The sequence below is a fragment of the Rhinatrema bivittatum genome, chromosome 11 (assembly GCF_901001135.1).
Source record: "Rhinatrema bivittatum chromosome 11, aRhiBiv1.1, whole genome shotgun sequence".
NCBI classification, from domain to species: domain Eukaryota; kingdom Metazoa; phylum Chordata; class Amphibia; order Gymnophiona; family Rhinatrematidae; genus Rhinatrema; species Rhinatrema bivittatum.
The window spans coordinates 46,574,363-46,590,253 of NC_042625.1; the positions used below are offsets into that span (position 1 = coordinate 46,574,363).

The following is a 15,891-nucleotide window of genomic DNA, read 5'->3' on the forward strand; positions in this document are numbered from 1 at the left end:
GAAGGTCTCATCTATATACCTCTCTGTCTGCCTCAGCTCCTCCAGGTCTGCCACTTTAGCCTTCAGAGATCGGACTCGTTCTCTGAGAGCCAGGAGCTTTTTGCATTGCATGCACATGTATAACTTCTCACCGGTGGGTAACAAATCATACATGTGTCACTCGATGCAAAAGACTGGGAAGCCCCCCTCTTGCTGCTAGACTGCTGCCTTTATCTCAATTTTGATCAGTTCCTAGTTAAGTTTTAGGTTGCTATGGGAGTAGGAATGTGTCTAACGTTCTTTAAATGTATTAGTGAATTCGCTATATGTCTGGTAGTGGCCTACAGGGTCTGATCAAACTCTCTGCACTGTCTCTTCCAGACCTCACTGTCCCCAACTGCTGCTTAGTGTGGGAGATTAGGAAAGAAGTTTAGTACTGTATGGGGAGGGGGGCATCCCTTCTGCTACAGGATTGAACAGAATATGTTCTGAAGCCAGGATATTACCTGTTTGACCATCTTGTTGCTCTCTCTGCCATACATGCGCAGTAAAGAGCCCCAGTTCTTCACATGTGGGTGTAACAGTTGCAGGATTTTCTGAGAAGCCAGCTGTTTCCCAACTCTCTTGTTCTTGCCTATATAGAAGTCAATTAAGAATCAGCATAACATTAAAACAAGATTAATCTTCCTGCCTAATAACTTAGCTCAAAATTGTACTTTTGATACAATGTAATAAGACCATTTCTAGACAATGAAGGGATATGGTACATGCTATGAATTACAGGACTCTCCAATGCTTTCACACAATCCATTTTCCACACATTTGGAGCAAAAATTGAATAAAGAAATATCAAACTGAGGAGAAATTTCAAGCCGGAAAATAAAGGTCGCACTAGAAAGGCAAGGTTAAGGATCAAGGACAAAGCAGACAGGAAGTAGAATGTGCACTTACACCAGCCCTGCACAGTGTGCCTACCACAGGCCATAATATATTCACTCTTCTGATTTTTACCAGGAATTACTTCAAACTTAATGGATGTGTCACCCATTCCATGATTTCTGAGGAAGAAAATAGGAACAAAATTATGTAGGTCACTGATGCAGGTCATGAAGTCTAATGCTAGTGATTGGGAAGAATTGTGTCTTTCAAAGCCTCACCTTTTAAGGCACTCATGGAGAATCTGATATGGAGACAACAGTCCAGCTTTATTGGTCAGTTCATATACCCGTGAGTCCTCAATACTGACATGGTTAAAATACTACAAAATGAATAAAAACCTCCATTAGACTTATCTACCATATAGTCCCAACTGGGCTGCCAACTGTCAGTAAATTTACTGACAGCCCCCTACTGCCCCCAACCAAATATCCATAAAAATAATTTCATTTCAGTAATTTCATGAGTGTCTTGAGCAGTCTCTGGGTCCTATAGGCTTGTTAAGGCTATAAAGGGGTGAATCTCAGCAAAGTTAAGTTCAGCTCTGCATAAAATGGCAATGGTAAATTGTGCGGCCACAAAAAAAAAATTAGGTTGTCAGTAAAAGTATGCTTTCATGAGGTGGCAACCTCAAAAGTCTAAGGATCAAAAAATGCAAACAAGATATTTATTAAACAGCTCATCTCAGTTCTCTTCCTGATGGCTGGTTATTAGGGTGAGATGGGAATAGAACCCTTCCATAATGCAGGAGTAGAGATGTTGCTCTGAGAATTATGCTCCCTTTATTTGGAGCTACTAGATCTTAACTACACTTTTACCTCTACAGCTCTTACAGTCCACTAAAGACTCTTAATGAAACCAAGCTGCCATGGGATAAAAGAAAAAAGCCTTCTCACAGATCATAAAGGCTAAGACTAAATAGGAAAATTGGTTATTACTTAATTTTCATTCCTGGAATACCACGGATCAGTCCAAAGTCCTGGGTTTTGCTTCCCTTCCAGCAAATGGAGACAAAGTTTAACTAACACTGGCATATAACCTGATGTGCCATCTGCAGACCCTCAGTATTGACCTGTACCCAAGCCAAAATTCATACCATAAAAACCCTAATGAAATTGAACAACCTCCCACGAGTAGGAGAATTGGTGGAATCCTGCAATGGAAAAATCCTCTTTTTCCAATCAGTAATCAGGAGAACAATCCTGAAATCTGAGCAATTCTGCAGCATACATACAAAAGTACAAGCGAACTCTCCTCCTCAAACAGGGTGGGGACTCTGGACTGATCTGTGGTATTCCAAGAAAGAAAATTAGCAGATAAGAACCAATTTTTCCTTTCCTGTTCATACCCGGATCAGTCCAGACTCCTGGGATGTACCCAAGCTTCCCTAGTTAGGGTGCGATTACGAGAGTCCCACTCAAAGAACATTCTCACCAAAGCCCATGGCCTCTGGAGCCGGGACATCCAAGTGATAATGTCTGACGAAAGTGTGCAATAACGTCCAAGTGGCCGCATGACAAATCTCCTGCGGCGACACCTGCTGGCACTCAGCCCAAGAGGCCGTCTGCGACTGAACAGAGTGAGCCCTCAATCCCACCGGAACAGGTCGCCCCTTACAGATATAAGCTGAGCCTATAGCCTCCCTTCAACCACTGCACAATCATGGATTTTGAGGCTTTCTGCCCCTTCTTAGGCCCACTCCATAACACAAAGATGGTCAGACACCCAGAAGCTATTGGCGATCTTGAGGTAACACAACAAAGCTCGCTTTACATCCAAACACTGCAGAACCCTCATGTACGGTGTCGACGCGTCCAAATATGGGAAAGCTGGAAGCTTTACCATCTGACTCAAATGGAACGCAGATACAACCTTCAGGATAAAAGAGGGCACCGTACACAAATGAGATCCTGGAATCAGATCTTCAAAAAGGGCTTTTTACACGACAACGCTTGAAGCTCCAAAATTCTTCTGGCCAGAGAAATTGCCACCAGAAACTACCTTCAAAGTGAAATCCTTTACAGTTGCCCTCCTTAAAGGCTCAAAAGGAGCCACACACATTCCTTATAGGACCAAAGTTAAGACTCCAGGAAGAACATATTTTCCACACTGGAGGATGCAGATGTTTTGCCCCACAAAGAAAAAGCACCACATCCGGATGAGCGGCTAAAGACATTCCATGTACCTTGCCAGAAAGACAGCCCAAGGCTGCCACCTGCACCTTGAGACTTAAAGGCCAAGCCCTTCACCAACCCTTTCTGCAAAAAGGTTAAGATGTGTGCTACCAAGGTCTGAGTAGGTCTTACTCCCTGATTCGTAATACCAGGCCTCAGACTCTCCAGATCCTCTCATAAGACAAGAAAGCAGAGGGCTTTTAGCCTGCAACAACGTGAAAATGACATCCTCTGAAAAGCCTTTCCTTCTCAAACGCTTCCTCTCGAAAGCCAAGCCACGAGACAAAAACGGTCTGCCTGATCCGAAAATATTGTCCCTTATAAAGAAGCTTCAACAGATAAGCGAGCCGCAACGGTCCATCTACCACCAAAGTGATCATGTCCGCAAACCACAGCCACCGTGGCCACTGTGGCGCCACCAGGATCACTTCTCCCAGATTTTCTAGCCGCCTTATCACCTTGCCCAACAGTGGCCATGGGGGAACACACAAAGAAGAATCCCTCAGGGCCAAGGTAGAACTAGGGCATCGACTCCTTCTGCTCCATGCTCTCTTCTGCGACTGAAGAAGTAGGGTGCCTTGGCATTCCATTGAGACACCAAGTCCAGGCGGGGAATGTCCCACCTGCGACACAGAAGAGCCATTGTCTCCTCCGACAACTCCCACTCCCCAGGGTTCAGCTTCTGGTGACTGAGAAAATCTGCTTGAAAATTGTCCGGCTATTTGGAACATCACCAACAATGTCAAATGCTGTCCCACCAAGAGAAACAACTCCAGGGCTACCCCCCGACTCTTGGTTTCCCTCTTATCGATTGATATAAGCCACTGTGGTTGCGTTGTCTGACAAGATGCGCACTGGGTGGTCGTGTAATAGAGGCAGAAAGGCAAGTAACGCGAAATGCACCACCCTAGTTTCCAATCGCTTGATAGACCAGGATGCCTCTTCCTTGGATCATTGCTCTGGGCCGACTGACTGTGGCACACTGCACCCCATCCGGTGAGACTGGCATCGGTGGTAACTACCACCCAGTCGGGAACATCCAAGTCCACTCCGTGACTCAGATGGGCCGGACCAAGCCACCATGAAAGACTTGACCTGGCACCCTCCTCGAGAGACAACGGAAAATGAAACTGTTCCGATAAAGGATCCCACCGGGAAAGAAGAGACTTTTTCAGAGGTCAAATGTGTGCAAAAGCTCAAGGAACTAGCTTCAATGTCGATGCCATAGAGCCTAGAACCTGAAGGTAGCCCTAGTCCCTGGGCACCACAGCATTCAGCTTGCGAACCTGCATTTGCAGCTTGAGAATGCAACCCTCAGTAAGAGAAACCTTTCCTATCTTGGTATTAAAGCGCATGCCTAAGAACTCCAGAATATAACAAGGGGTGAGATGGCCTTTCACCAGATTCACCATCCACCCTAGAAACCTCAACTGCTGTAGGACCTGAATCACTGCTTGACCACAGAGGACTTCTGACTTCACTCAAATGAGCCAGTCATCCAGATAGGGGTGAACCAGAATGCCTTTCTTTCTGGAGTGCCACAGTCACAACTATCATCACCTTGGTAAATGTATGTGGAGCTGTTGCCAAACAAAGAAAGGGCACAAAAACCTGAAAATGCCTCCCGAGGATTATGAATCTCAGGAATTGTTAGTGATCTGGGCCGATTGTTATGTGCAGATATGCCTAGGTCAAGTCTAGAGAAGCCAAGAACTCTCCTTTACACACTGCTGCAATGACCAAGCACAGGGTTTCCATGCAAAAACTAGGAACCCTGAGAGCCACATTCACCTTTTTCAAATCTAAAATTGGATGGAAAGACCCTTCCTTTTTTGCTACTACAAAATATATGGAATACCTTCCGATCTTTGTTCGCCTGAAGACACAGGAATGATAGCTCCCAACCTCTAAACGATCTTTCTTGGACTATCTTCCTTATGCTGAATGGAGCGCAAGGGGAGACCATGAACAAGTCTCCAAGCGGTCTAGAGAATTCTATCACATAACAGTCTCTTATCATGCTTAGGACCCACTGGTCTGTCGTTTTGGTCCACTCCTCCTAAAACAGAGTCAGACGCCCTCCAATAGGAGGAACAGGGGATGGACCTGCTCCGCCACATCCGGGTTAGTATCTGGAGCAGTAGGGTCAGAAGAGGCAGTTACTGGCAGAACTATTTCATTTGAATCTTCAGAGCCTTCATCTGGACTACCAATTGTGCTATCATCCTGAGGACCCTGTGAGCCTGCCTAGGAATATGATCCCTTGAACTCCTAGGTCTTTTACCAGGAAGCAATCCAAGGGATCCATGAGACCAAACAATGCCTCCCAGCTGCTTTCCTTGCCAAGTATGCCCTTATGCATAAGCAACACAAACTCAGTGGAAAACACTGAAGGGTCCTCAGACTCATCACTAAGGAGGTCCTCCCTCTTCATCTGAATCAGGCTCCATCCTGTTCATGGAGCTCTGAACTGCCGGAGACAACGGAGGAGGAAGATCCTCAGACCACCTCACAAAGGCACTGAAGCTCCTTCGGCTGAAGAAAACATGGCCAATATTCCCATGCCTGGTGGGAAGGTACTTGCAGCCTTCTGAAGTGCTCCCATGCTTCTTTTCTACTTGCCTTGCCATTCCAACGTTACCTCTGGTTGCCTCGATCCGCCCTCTCCACCAGAAAGGCATAGGGAGCAGAGTCCGGTGCGCAAGAATTGTGCGTGCGCATCGCCAAATGAGCAGCAGGTACTGCTGTGTGCCATCAGCCGACCAAGACGCCACCATGCCGGATAAGTAGGCCTGATGAGCCCTGCCACCTGAAAACTCCACCATCAAAACAAACTTGACTGGTACCTCCTGTAGCCTTCTCAACTGCTGTAATACTGTCACTTTGCCTGCCACCACTCGATTGGCTTGCTTTCTCTTTTATTTTTAAACTAATCAGAGAAGATCAAAATGAAAAAAAAAAAAAAAAGTACTTCCCTGGGTGGAAGAAGAGCTGCAGGACAAGAGTTCTCCTGGGAGGGCAGGAACTGGCACAACAGTTGTCCACCCCCAGCAGCGAAAGGACCGAGCCAGAGAAGGGTTCTCAAACCCCTGCTCATCCACCTAAATACCAGGAGGGATAGCTCACCAAGGCCTAGCAACTTCCTGGGAGAAATCCTAAATTTATTTTTTTTTTTTAAAACACTGCAGGATTTGCACCTCTACCATCTTCTGGAGACAGAAATACTGGTGGCACACCAGGTTATATAGAAACATAGAAACATAGAAATGACGGCAGAAGAAGACCAACCGGTCCATCCAGTCTGCCCAGCAAGCTTCACACATTTGTTCTCATACTTAACTGTTTCTCTTGGCTCTTAGTAACCTTATGTTCTAATTCCCTTTTCACCCCCACCATTAATGTAGAGAGCAGTGCTGGAGCTGCTTCCAAGTGAAATATTAAGTTTGATTAGTTGGGTAAGCGGCAGCATAGCTCTCTGCCATGAAGCAGAGGGCAATGCTGGAAATGTGTGAAGTATCAGTTTTTCTTTTCCCCTGTCATTGAAGCAAGGAGTCATGCCGGACATGCACCGAAAGTGAAGAATGCCTTGAAAGTCACATTAACTATCATCAAATATTGAAAAGCCTAATAATTGGTAATACCTATAAGCCCATGAACCCATCCCTGTTTTTTTTTCTTTTTTTCTTTTCTTTTTTTAATTGGGAGATGGATGCCCTTCATCCTTCTACTCTGTGAAGGTGGACACCTACCACCGGCCACTGGCATCCCGCTCCGTTAATGCCTCTGTGGCTACTGCCGCTCCATGCAGTGTTTTACTACCTGCTCTTTATATGCGTCCTCTAGAACTGATGGATCCCATCCCTGGGTTTTTTTATTATTTATTTAATTGGGAGATGACAGCCCTCCATCCTTCCGCTCCGTGAAGGTGGACACCTACCACTGGCCACTGGCATCCCGCTCCGTGAATGCCTCTGTGGCTACTGCCGCTCTGTGCAGTATTTTACTACCTGCTCTTTATATGGACACCTACTGCCCTTCATCCTTCTACTCTGTGAAGGTGGACACCTACCACCGGCCACTGGCATCCCGCTCCGTGAATGCCTCTGTGGCTACTGCCGCTCTGTGCAGTATTTTACTACCTGCTCTTTATATGGACACCTACCACTGGCCACTGGCATCCCGCTCCGTGAATGCCTCTGTGGCTACTGCCGCTCCGTGCAGTATTTTACTACCTGCTCTTTATATGTGTCCTCTAGACCTGATGGATCCCATCCCTGTTTTGTTTTTTGTTTTTGTTTTTTATTTAATTGGGAGATGCAGAAATGTTTTCAGTCTCCATCTACTGGAAGGGAGGCAAAACCCAGGACTCTGGACCGATCCGGGTATGAACAGGAAGGTTAGTTTTCAGTGTTATAAATATGTTGTTCAACATATTTATAAACCATCTAGCAAAAAAATAGTGAGGTGTCATTGTGCAGATACACAATTATGCCAGATAATCCAAACCAAAGTTGGTCGTAAAGAACTACAAAGGATCTCACAACTGGAAAGGTCTGACAGTAGATTGACAACTTGCACATGTCTTAACACACTTCTGCTAAGCAGCCATGGTCTGCCACTGTCAGGTTGCTGGGCAAGATAGACCTTTAGTCTGAACCATTGCAGCAATTCATATGTTCATACTCAGTTGTCTGAAGGCATCCAATATACTTAATTACCTTTCCTTTTCCTGATCACAGATGTCACTGAAGTCATTCCCAAACCCAAGGCTCTTGAGTCAACTCACCAGGACAATTCTCAGTACACATTACACTCTTCAAATTAAAATCAGTTTAGGGATATTCTTCTTCTTCCTACTGCCAAATACGTAGTAGAAGGTTCCTGTTCATACCCCAGATCAGTCCAGACAAATGGGTTTTGCATCCCTACCAGCAGATGGAGGCAGAGAATAAAAACTTTTCAGGTACTACTACATAGAGTATCACCTGCAGCCCCTCAATATTTCTCTGTCTCCAGCAGATGGCAGAGGTGCAAACCTGCAGTCTGAGCTTAGTTTAAAAAGAAAAAAAAAGGAATTGTAAAACTTAGAACAGAGTTACAAAAAAAAAGGCAGAAGAGGTAAGACAGTGCTCTGTTCCTTCATGGGCCATTCCTCTGGTGGAACAGGATGAGCAGGGGGGTTGGAAATTCCCAGCCAGGCTTGACCCTTGATTTCCAGGGGGGAGGGAAAGTCACGGATCCTGGTTCCCTCGTTCCCAGAGGCCTTCTGACCCAGTCCGGCTGACTGCATCACCCAGAAGCAGGAAAGTATAACTTCCCTTTGTTTCTAAGGGTTGCTCAGGGGCTTTTTTTTTTTTTTTTTTAAGTGCTGGGGAGGCCTTTTTTCTCAGCAGCGGTGGTCAGCTCCATTAGGGTGAAGAGAAAGGCGCACAGCTCGTGCGATTTTCAGCACCCAGGACGGACTGCATCGGCAGCAGCGTCGGAGCTGTCTTTCTCCCGCTTGGAGTTTATTTTTAACCACAAGCCGCGTCTCTCTTCATACCACCTCCTGCTAAGCACAGGAAAGTCTGTCGGGCCTGCGGGGGGGAGGCGATCACACTTCAGTGCAGCCCTACTCTGCAGCAGTTGTGCCTCTGGAGGCAAAGGGACCTCGGCAGAGGGCTCAGCAGGTGGACACTGCACCCGTTCTGCAGGTCCTGCCCAAGAAGCACCAGAGCTGAAGGAGACGGCGGCCATTTTATCTCCACATGGCAGGAGGCCCACCATGGAGAGGGAGTGCAGGGTCTCCTCTTCCCCGCTTTCTCCAGTACAGCAGTCTGGAGAAGGTAGAAAGGAGGCAGCGGAACCAGGGGAGGACCTAGCAGCTGTAGAAGATGGGAAGTGTGATGGATTTTCCGCAAATTTTGTATTGTTGCTGCATGAAGCCTACCTCACTAAGAAAGCAGCAGCGGGTAAGTGGAGGCACTTCCCAGGTCGAGGGGGCATTCTTCACCTGCTGGGCCTGGGACGATTCAGAGTGGAGGAGTAGTACTCTGAGGAATCTGAAAGTGACTATCTTCATGGGGATGCGCGTGTTGACCAGGGAGCTGGTCGGGTTTGGAGCCTGTGACTGGCCTGGTCGGTAGTGACCAGGATGCAGAGGATGTTCCTCTCATGGAAGGGGATGACCCTAGGGTGGTGAGATTGTTCTGTAAGAAGGAGTTGCGGCCTCTCAACCCCAGTTCTGGAAGAATTGGGGATTAAAGTGGCGCAGGAGGAGTCTGACAATGAGAGTGTAAACCCGGTGTTGGACAGACTGCGTGGACTGCCAAAGGTGAAGATTATGAATAACAGGGAATGGGATTTCCTGGAGGCAGGACTGAATGTAGCCAGGGTATGGCCAAATTATATCCCTTGCCAGAAGACACTTTAGAGCTTTAGAAGCTGCCAAAAGTGGATGCGGCAGTGTTGGAGGTGACGAAGAAGGCCATCATCCCAGTGATAGGGTCTGCGGCGTTGAAAGATGTTCAGGACCGGAAGCTAGAGATCTTGTTAAAGAGGCTGTTTGAGGTCTTGACTTAGAGCTGCAGTCTAGCCTAATGCAGAGAACTGGTTTGTGCTGGGTACAAAAGGCACAGAAGACAACATCAGGGACCTCTGCTGAATCTGGCCAGAAAGCTCTGATGGAGGCGGAGGTGGCCTATGTGGCGGATGCCCTTTATGATATGGTTCGGACTTCAGCCAGGAATATAGTGTCCACAGTAGCCACTTGGAGACTCCTGTGGTTGTGTAATTGGTCAGCGGACATATGTTCAAAGGCCTGAGCCGAACTTCATCTAGCAGCTTCACACATGGCAAGTGTGGACAATGTGCATGTGGACTACCTCAGCAGACAACAGCTGGACCAGAGGGAATGGGAGCTGTCGGTGGAGGTCTTTGCCCTCATTTGGTGCAGGTGGGGCAGCCCCAGTTCGATCTCATGGCAATGCAGAATGCCAAGGCGAGCAGGTTTTTCAGTCGCTCAAGTGAGTTAGTCTCCACAGGGTTCAGCCGTGGCCAGTGAGTCTTCTGCTATGTGTTCCCCCCATGACTGCTCATAGGTAGAGTGTTACTTTGCATCGATTTACGGATCTAATTCAGCTGGCAGTGGAAGGGCCCATTTGGTTAAACTACCAGAGAGGATTGCTGTGGTAGGGACCCAACTTTTCGGAACAGGTGGGTAACTTCTGTCTAGCAGCCTGGCTTTGGAAAGGAGATGTTTCCGCTTGAAGGGGTATTCAGAGCCGATGATTACTCCTCTTCTTGAGGCTAGAAGATATTCTACTTCTTTGGTGAATATCAGAGTTTGGAGAATGTTTGAATCCTGGTGTGGCGTTCATGACTTTGATCTTTTACAGGCGAAAACTGCCCAGGTCTTAGCTTTTTTGCAAGATGGCTTATCAAAAGGTTTAGCCTATAATTCTCTCCGAGTCCAGGTAGCAGCCTTGGATTGTTTCAGAGGGAGGTTGCAAGGACAACCATTAGCGTATCATCCGGACATAGCATTTGCATCCTCTGGTCCGTAGACTTTTCCTGTCTTGGAATCTTAATTTGGTTCTGAGAGTATTGTGTGGACCTCCCTTTGAAACTCTGAGAAGGGCTTCTTTGAAGGATTGTACCCTGAAGACAGTGTTCCTGGTGGCGATTCGTTCGGCGAGACGAATATCGGAGCTTCATGCCTTATCATGCAGAGATCCTATTTTGCAGATTTCCGATGATTGAGTTTCTTTGTGTGTGGGGCCTTACTTTTTCCTAAGGTTGTGTCGGCATTTCATCTTAGCTAGACTGTGGAATTCCCGGGTTTTCCACACTAGACATCTGATTCTCCCCATGCAAGGGAGCTTCACCTTTTTGACATGCGTCGGGTTCCCTTGCGATATCAAGGTAACAAATGGATTTTGGAGGTCGGACCACAGAAGGGTTACAAAGCAACTAAGAGCACAATTGCAAGGTGGTTAAAGGAGGTGATTGTTTTGGCCTATATCTGTAAAGATCAGTTTTGGCCTATATCTGTAAAGAGGAATTACAAGTGCATTCAACTAGGGCGCAGGCAGCCTTCTGGGTGGAGTGTCAATTAGTGTCTCCGCAGGAGATTTGACAAGCAGTTACTAGATCTTCTTTGCACACTTTTACTAAACATTACCTTTTGGATGTCAGGACCCCAGAAGAGGCCTTGTTTGGTGAAAGTGTACTGCATGCAGGTCTTTGGGTATTCCACCCAGTGTGGAGGGGTTTGGATACATCCCACTTGTCTGGACTGATCTGAGGTATGAACAGGACAGGAATATCGGTTCTTACTTGCTAATTTTCGTTCCTGGAATACCCTAGATCAGTCTAGACTCTTGGCTCCTTATTTTTATTAGAACTATTTTGAAAGACCTTTCCTGCTTCTGGATGCTGCAGAACTTAAATAAGAGTTGCAGAACTTGGAACAAGATTATACATAGTTTTCAGTAATTTTGAGATTGGAAGTATTTTCATTATTCTAAGTTGAGGGTTCAGTTTTGTTGGGAGTTCCAACTTATTCCTCAGCTTGATCTAGAGGGAAAAATCCTTGGAGTTTGGGAAGTAGTCATCAGGCTTGGGTACAGTCAATACTGAGGGACTGCAGGTGGCACTCTGTTAAGTAGCAGTGCCTGAAAAGGTTTTATTCTCTGCCAGTAGGGATGCAAAACCTACTGATCTGGGGTATTCCAGGAACAAAAATTAACAGGTAAGAAAGGAAAGCAAAATTGCTTACCTTGTAATAGGTGTTATCCTAGGACAGCAGGATGTAGTCCTCACATATGGGTGACATCAGTAATGGAGCCCTATACGGAAAAACTTCTGTCATAGTTTCTAGAAACTTTTGACTGGAACAGTGTGCCCACTGAGCATGCTTGGCATGCCATGATATTCCTGGCCACATGGGTCTCCCTTCAGTCTTTTTTGTAGCAATTTGTGTTAGCCAAAAATAAAATAATAAAACACATCGGACCCAACTCCGCGGGGTGGCGGGTGGGTTTCGTGAGGACTACATCCTGCTGTTTTGGGATAACACCTATTACAAGGTAAGCAATTTTGCTTTATCCCAGGACAAGCTGGATGCTAGTCCTCACATATGGGTGATTAGCAAGCTACAGGCTGCGTCATGTTTGTGTTGGACCAACAGCAGACAACTTGTGCAATAAGCACAACAACTGGTGTATTGTTGGAGAAAAATGAGGCAGCCTGAAATCACGAATGGTTGGATGTGGAAGGAGTTGGATTATGGTGGGAACAAGTTCTTTAAGTCAGATTGTCCATAGGCTGCATCTTGTGGTCCTTGTTTGTCCAAACAGTAATGAGCTGCAAATGTGTGAAGAGAACTCCATGTTGCTGCTTTACATATGTCAAGAATTGGCAGTGAACGATAGTGTGCTACTGAGGTTGACATTGCTCTTACTGAATGTGCCTTTACTCACCCTTGGAGAGGAAGGCCTGCTTTTTCATAGCAAAACTGTATGCAATCTGCTAACCAGTTGGCTAGAGTATGCTTACCCACTGCCTTACCCGGTTTGTTTGGATCAAAAGATACAAAGAGTTGAATGGATTTCCTATGGACTGCAGTGTGGTCTAAGTAAAATGCTAGTGCACGCTTACAGTCCAAGGTATGTAAGGCCCGTTCCCCTTGGTGAGAATGAGGCCTTGGAAAAAATGTGGGTAAAACTATGGATTGGTTCAAGTGGAATTCCGTAACCACCTTGGGAAGGAATTTTGGATGGGTACGGAGAACAACTCTGTCATGTAGGAATTTTGTATATGGTGAGTACGTGACAAGTGCTTATAATTCACTAACCCTTCTAGCTGATGTAATGGCTATGAGGAGATGGTCTTCCATGTGAGAAATTTAAGATCACAGGAATTCATGGGTTCAAAAGGAGAACGCATGAGCCTTGATAAGACCAGATTTAGGTCCCATTCTGTGACTGGTGGCCGAATTGGTGGTTTAAGTTGAGTTAAAGCTCTCATAAATCTACTGACAAGAGGTTGTATGGATATTGGTGCATCTCCCATCTTGTGATGGTAATTTGAGATTGCACTTAAATGGACTCTTACAGATGAAGTCTGGAGACCAGAGTCTGAAAGATAGTATAAGTAGTCTAGTAGAGAAGTTGTGGGGCAGGTAAAAGGATCAATATACTTTTGCCTGCACCACAAAGTAAACCTTTTCCATTTCGAAGAACAGTTCTTTCGTGTTGAAGGTTTACGTGAAGCTATAAGCACTTGAGATACATTGGTTGAGAGATTGAGTGGTTGTAAGATCAAGCTTTCAACATCCATGCTGTCAGGGATAGGGATTGAAGGTTGGGATGGCGCAACCTGCCCTGATCCTGAGTTATGAGAGTGGGAGCTACTCCCAGACGAACTGGATTCCTGACTGAGAGGTCTAGAAGTGTGGGAAACCATACTTGTCGAGGCCAATACGGGGCTATGAGAATCATGGTCCCCCTGTCCTGTTGTAGCTTCACTAGAGTTTTGGTTATGAGCGGTATTGGAGAATACGTGTATAGAAGGCCTGAGTTCCAAGGGCGAGCAAAGGCGTCCTTGGCTGGCTAGTTCTTCCGTTTGGGTAGAGAACAGAATTTGTCCACTTTGTGATTCAGAGGAGATGCAAAGAGGTCTATTGTTGGTTGTCCCCAATGTTGAAATATCTTGGCCGTTACTAGGGGCTCTAGAGACCACTCGTGAGGTTGGAACAGACGACTGAAGCGATCTGCAACTACGTTGTGAATGCCTGCTAGATAAGTGGCCCGTAGAAGTATTGAGTGTGTTAGGGCCCAGACCCAAATCTGTGCAGCTTCTTGACAAAGGAGATAAGAGCCCGTACCTCCCTGTTGTTGATGTACCACATGGCTACTGTGTTGTCTGTTTGTATCAGAACAGTCTTGTGGGAAAGGCAGTCCTTGAACACATGTAGCACATAACGTATAGCTCAAAGCTCTAGGAAGTGTATCTGAAAAGTTGCTTCGAGTTTCGTCCAAGTACCTTGGGTCTGCAGATGGCCAATAGTTGCTCCCCAGCCTGAGGTGGATGGATCTGTAGTTAATGTCACTTGCATAATTGGTTGTTGGAAAGGTAGGCCCTTGAGCAAGTTGTCCATGTTTGTCCACCAGAGGAGCAAGGAGTGTAGTTCTTGAGTTACTCGGATAGGGAAAGACAGTGGTTGAATGGCTTGTATCCATTGACTTTTGAGCGTCCATTGAGTGAGTCTCACGGCTAATCTGGCCATAGGAGTGACATGGACTGTGGAGGCCATGTGACCCAATAGTGTGAGACATTGATGCGCTGTTATTCGTGTGCGTGCTCGTAGAGACCCTGTTAACGATACTAGTGTCCGTGCACAGTCCTTTGGTAGGAAAGCTCTTGCTGTCATGGGGTTTAATTCTGCTCCGATGAACTGTAACAGGTGAGATGGTGTGAAGTGGGATTTCTGGTAGTTGATGAGGAATCCCAAGGAATGGAATAGATTTATTGTGAGTTTGAGAGAATTGAGCGCTCCTTGTTTTGTTTGACTCCTGATAAGCCAATCGTCCAGATAAGGAAACACGTGCATGCCTTGTTTGTGTAAGTGAGCCACTGCTAGACACTTTGTGAACACTCGAGGTGCTGAGGCAAGGCCGAATGGTAGTACTCTGTATTGGAAATGTTGAGTACCCATGAGGAATCGTAGATACTTGCGATGAGGAGGGAATATGGGAATGTGAGTGTAAGTGTCTTGAAGATCCAGAGAACAGAACCAATCTTCCTTTTGAAGTAGAGGTAACATGGTGCCTAGAGAAACCATCCTGAATTTTTCTCTTCACAGAAATTAGTTGAGATTTCTGAGGTCTAGGATGGGACGTAGGCCTCCAGTTTTCTTTGGAATGAGGAAATAACAGGAGTAGAATCCTCTGCCCTGCTGAGGCCTGGGAACTGGTTCCACAGCCCTGGCTCTCAGAAGGGTGGATAATTCTTTTTGAAGAAGTGTGGATTGGTCGTTTACTGTCCAAAACGAGGTGGGAGGAGTGTCATTTGGTACAGTGAGAAAATCCAAGTGGTACCCTTGAGAAGTGATAGAAAGTACCCATTGGTCTGTGGTGATGGATGACCAATTGTGATGGAAGAATGTGATCCAACCACCTACTGATATTTCTGGTGTCAGACTGGGAGAGAGGATGCTGTTCCCTGGGATCGCTTCAAAACCCCAATGTGGATCCTGTCTGCGGAGGGGGTTGTGATCTGGCTGCTCTTGCTTGTCTAGGCTGTGACCTTTGAGGTGGCCTAGATGACCATCCACGGGTAGGAGATGGATAATATCGCCTCGGCCTATAGTACGGGCATTTGGAGTCTTTCTTTGGGAGTCTCTTTGATGATTGAGACTCTTGAGGTATAGATGACAATTGTTTTAGAGTTTCTGAATGTTCTTTCAAGAGAGAAACCGCTTCTTTAACCTTATCCCCAAACAGGTTGTCTCCTAGGCAAGGGAGATCTGCTAGTTTGTCCTGTATGTCAGGTCTTAGGTCAGATGCCTTAAGCCAGGCCCATTGTCAAGCCCTGATACCAGTGGCAGACATCCTGGATGCAGTTTCGAAGGAGTCGTACACTGCACGAACCTCATGTTTGCCTGCTTCTAGGCCTTTATGAATTATGGTTGAAAAGAATTCTTGAAGTTGCTGGGGGAGATCTTCAGAGAGTTCCTGCATTTGTTTCCATAGGTTCCGCTGGTATTGTGTCATATACAATTGGTAGGCCGCAATCCTGGACACCAACATAGAACCTTGAA

At 46.3% G+C, this 15,891-nt stretch overlaps 1 protein-coding gene across 4 annotated transcripts in view; it reads right to left on the reverse strand.

Annotated features, from left to right (window-relative positions):
* DGCR8 (DGCR8 microprocessor complex subunit) overlaps positions 1-15,891 on the reverse strand; it is a 220,167-nt gene that overhangs the window by 35,432 nt on the left and 168,844 nt on the right. For all 4 annotated transcript variants that reach the window (XM_029571937.1, XM_029571935.1, XM_029571936.1 and 1 more), the window contains exons 10-12: positions 1,137-1,237; positions 931-1,037; positions 486-613 (exon numbers count right to left, since the gene is read on the reverse strand). In XM_029571937.1, coding sequence (XP_029427797.1) covers positions 486-613; positions 931-1,037; positions 1,137-1,237 — 336 coding nt within the window. The remainder of the gene's footprint in view (positions 1-485; positions 614-930; positions 1,038-1,136; positions 1,238-15,891) is intronic.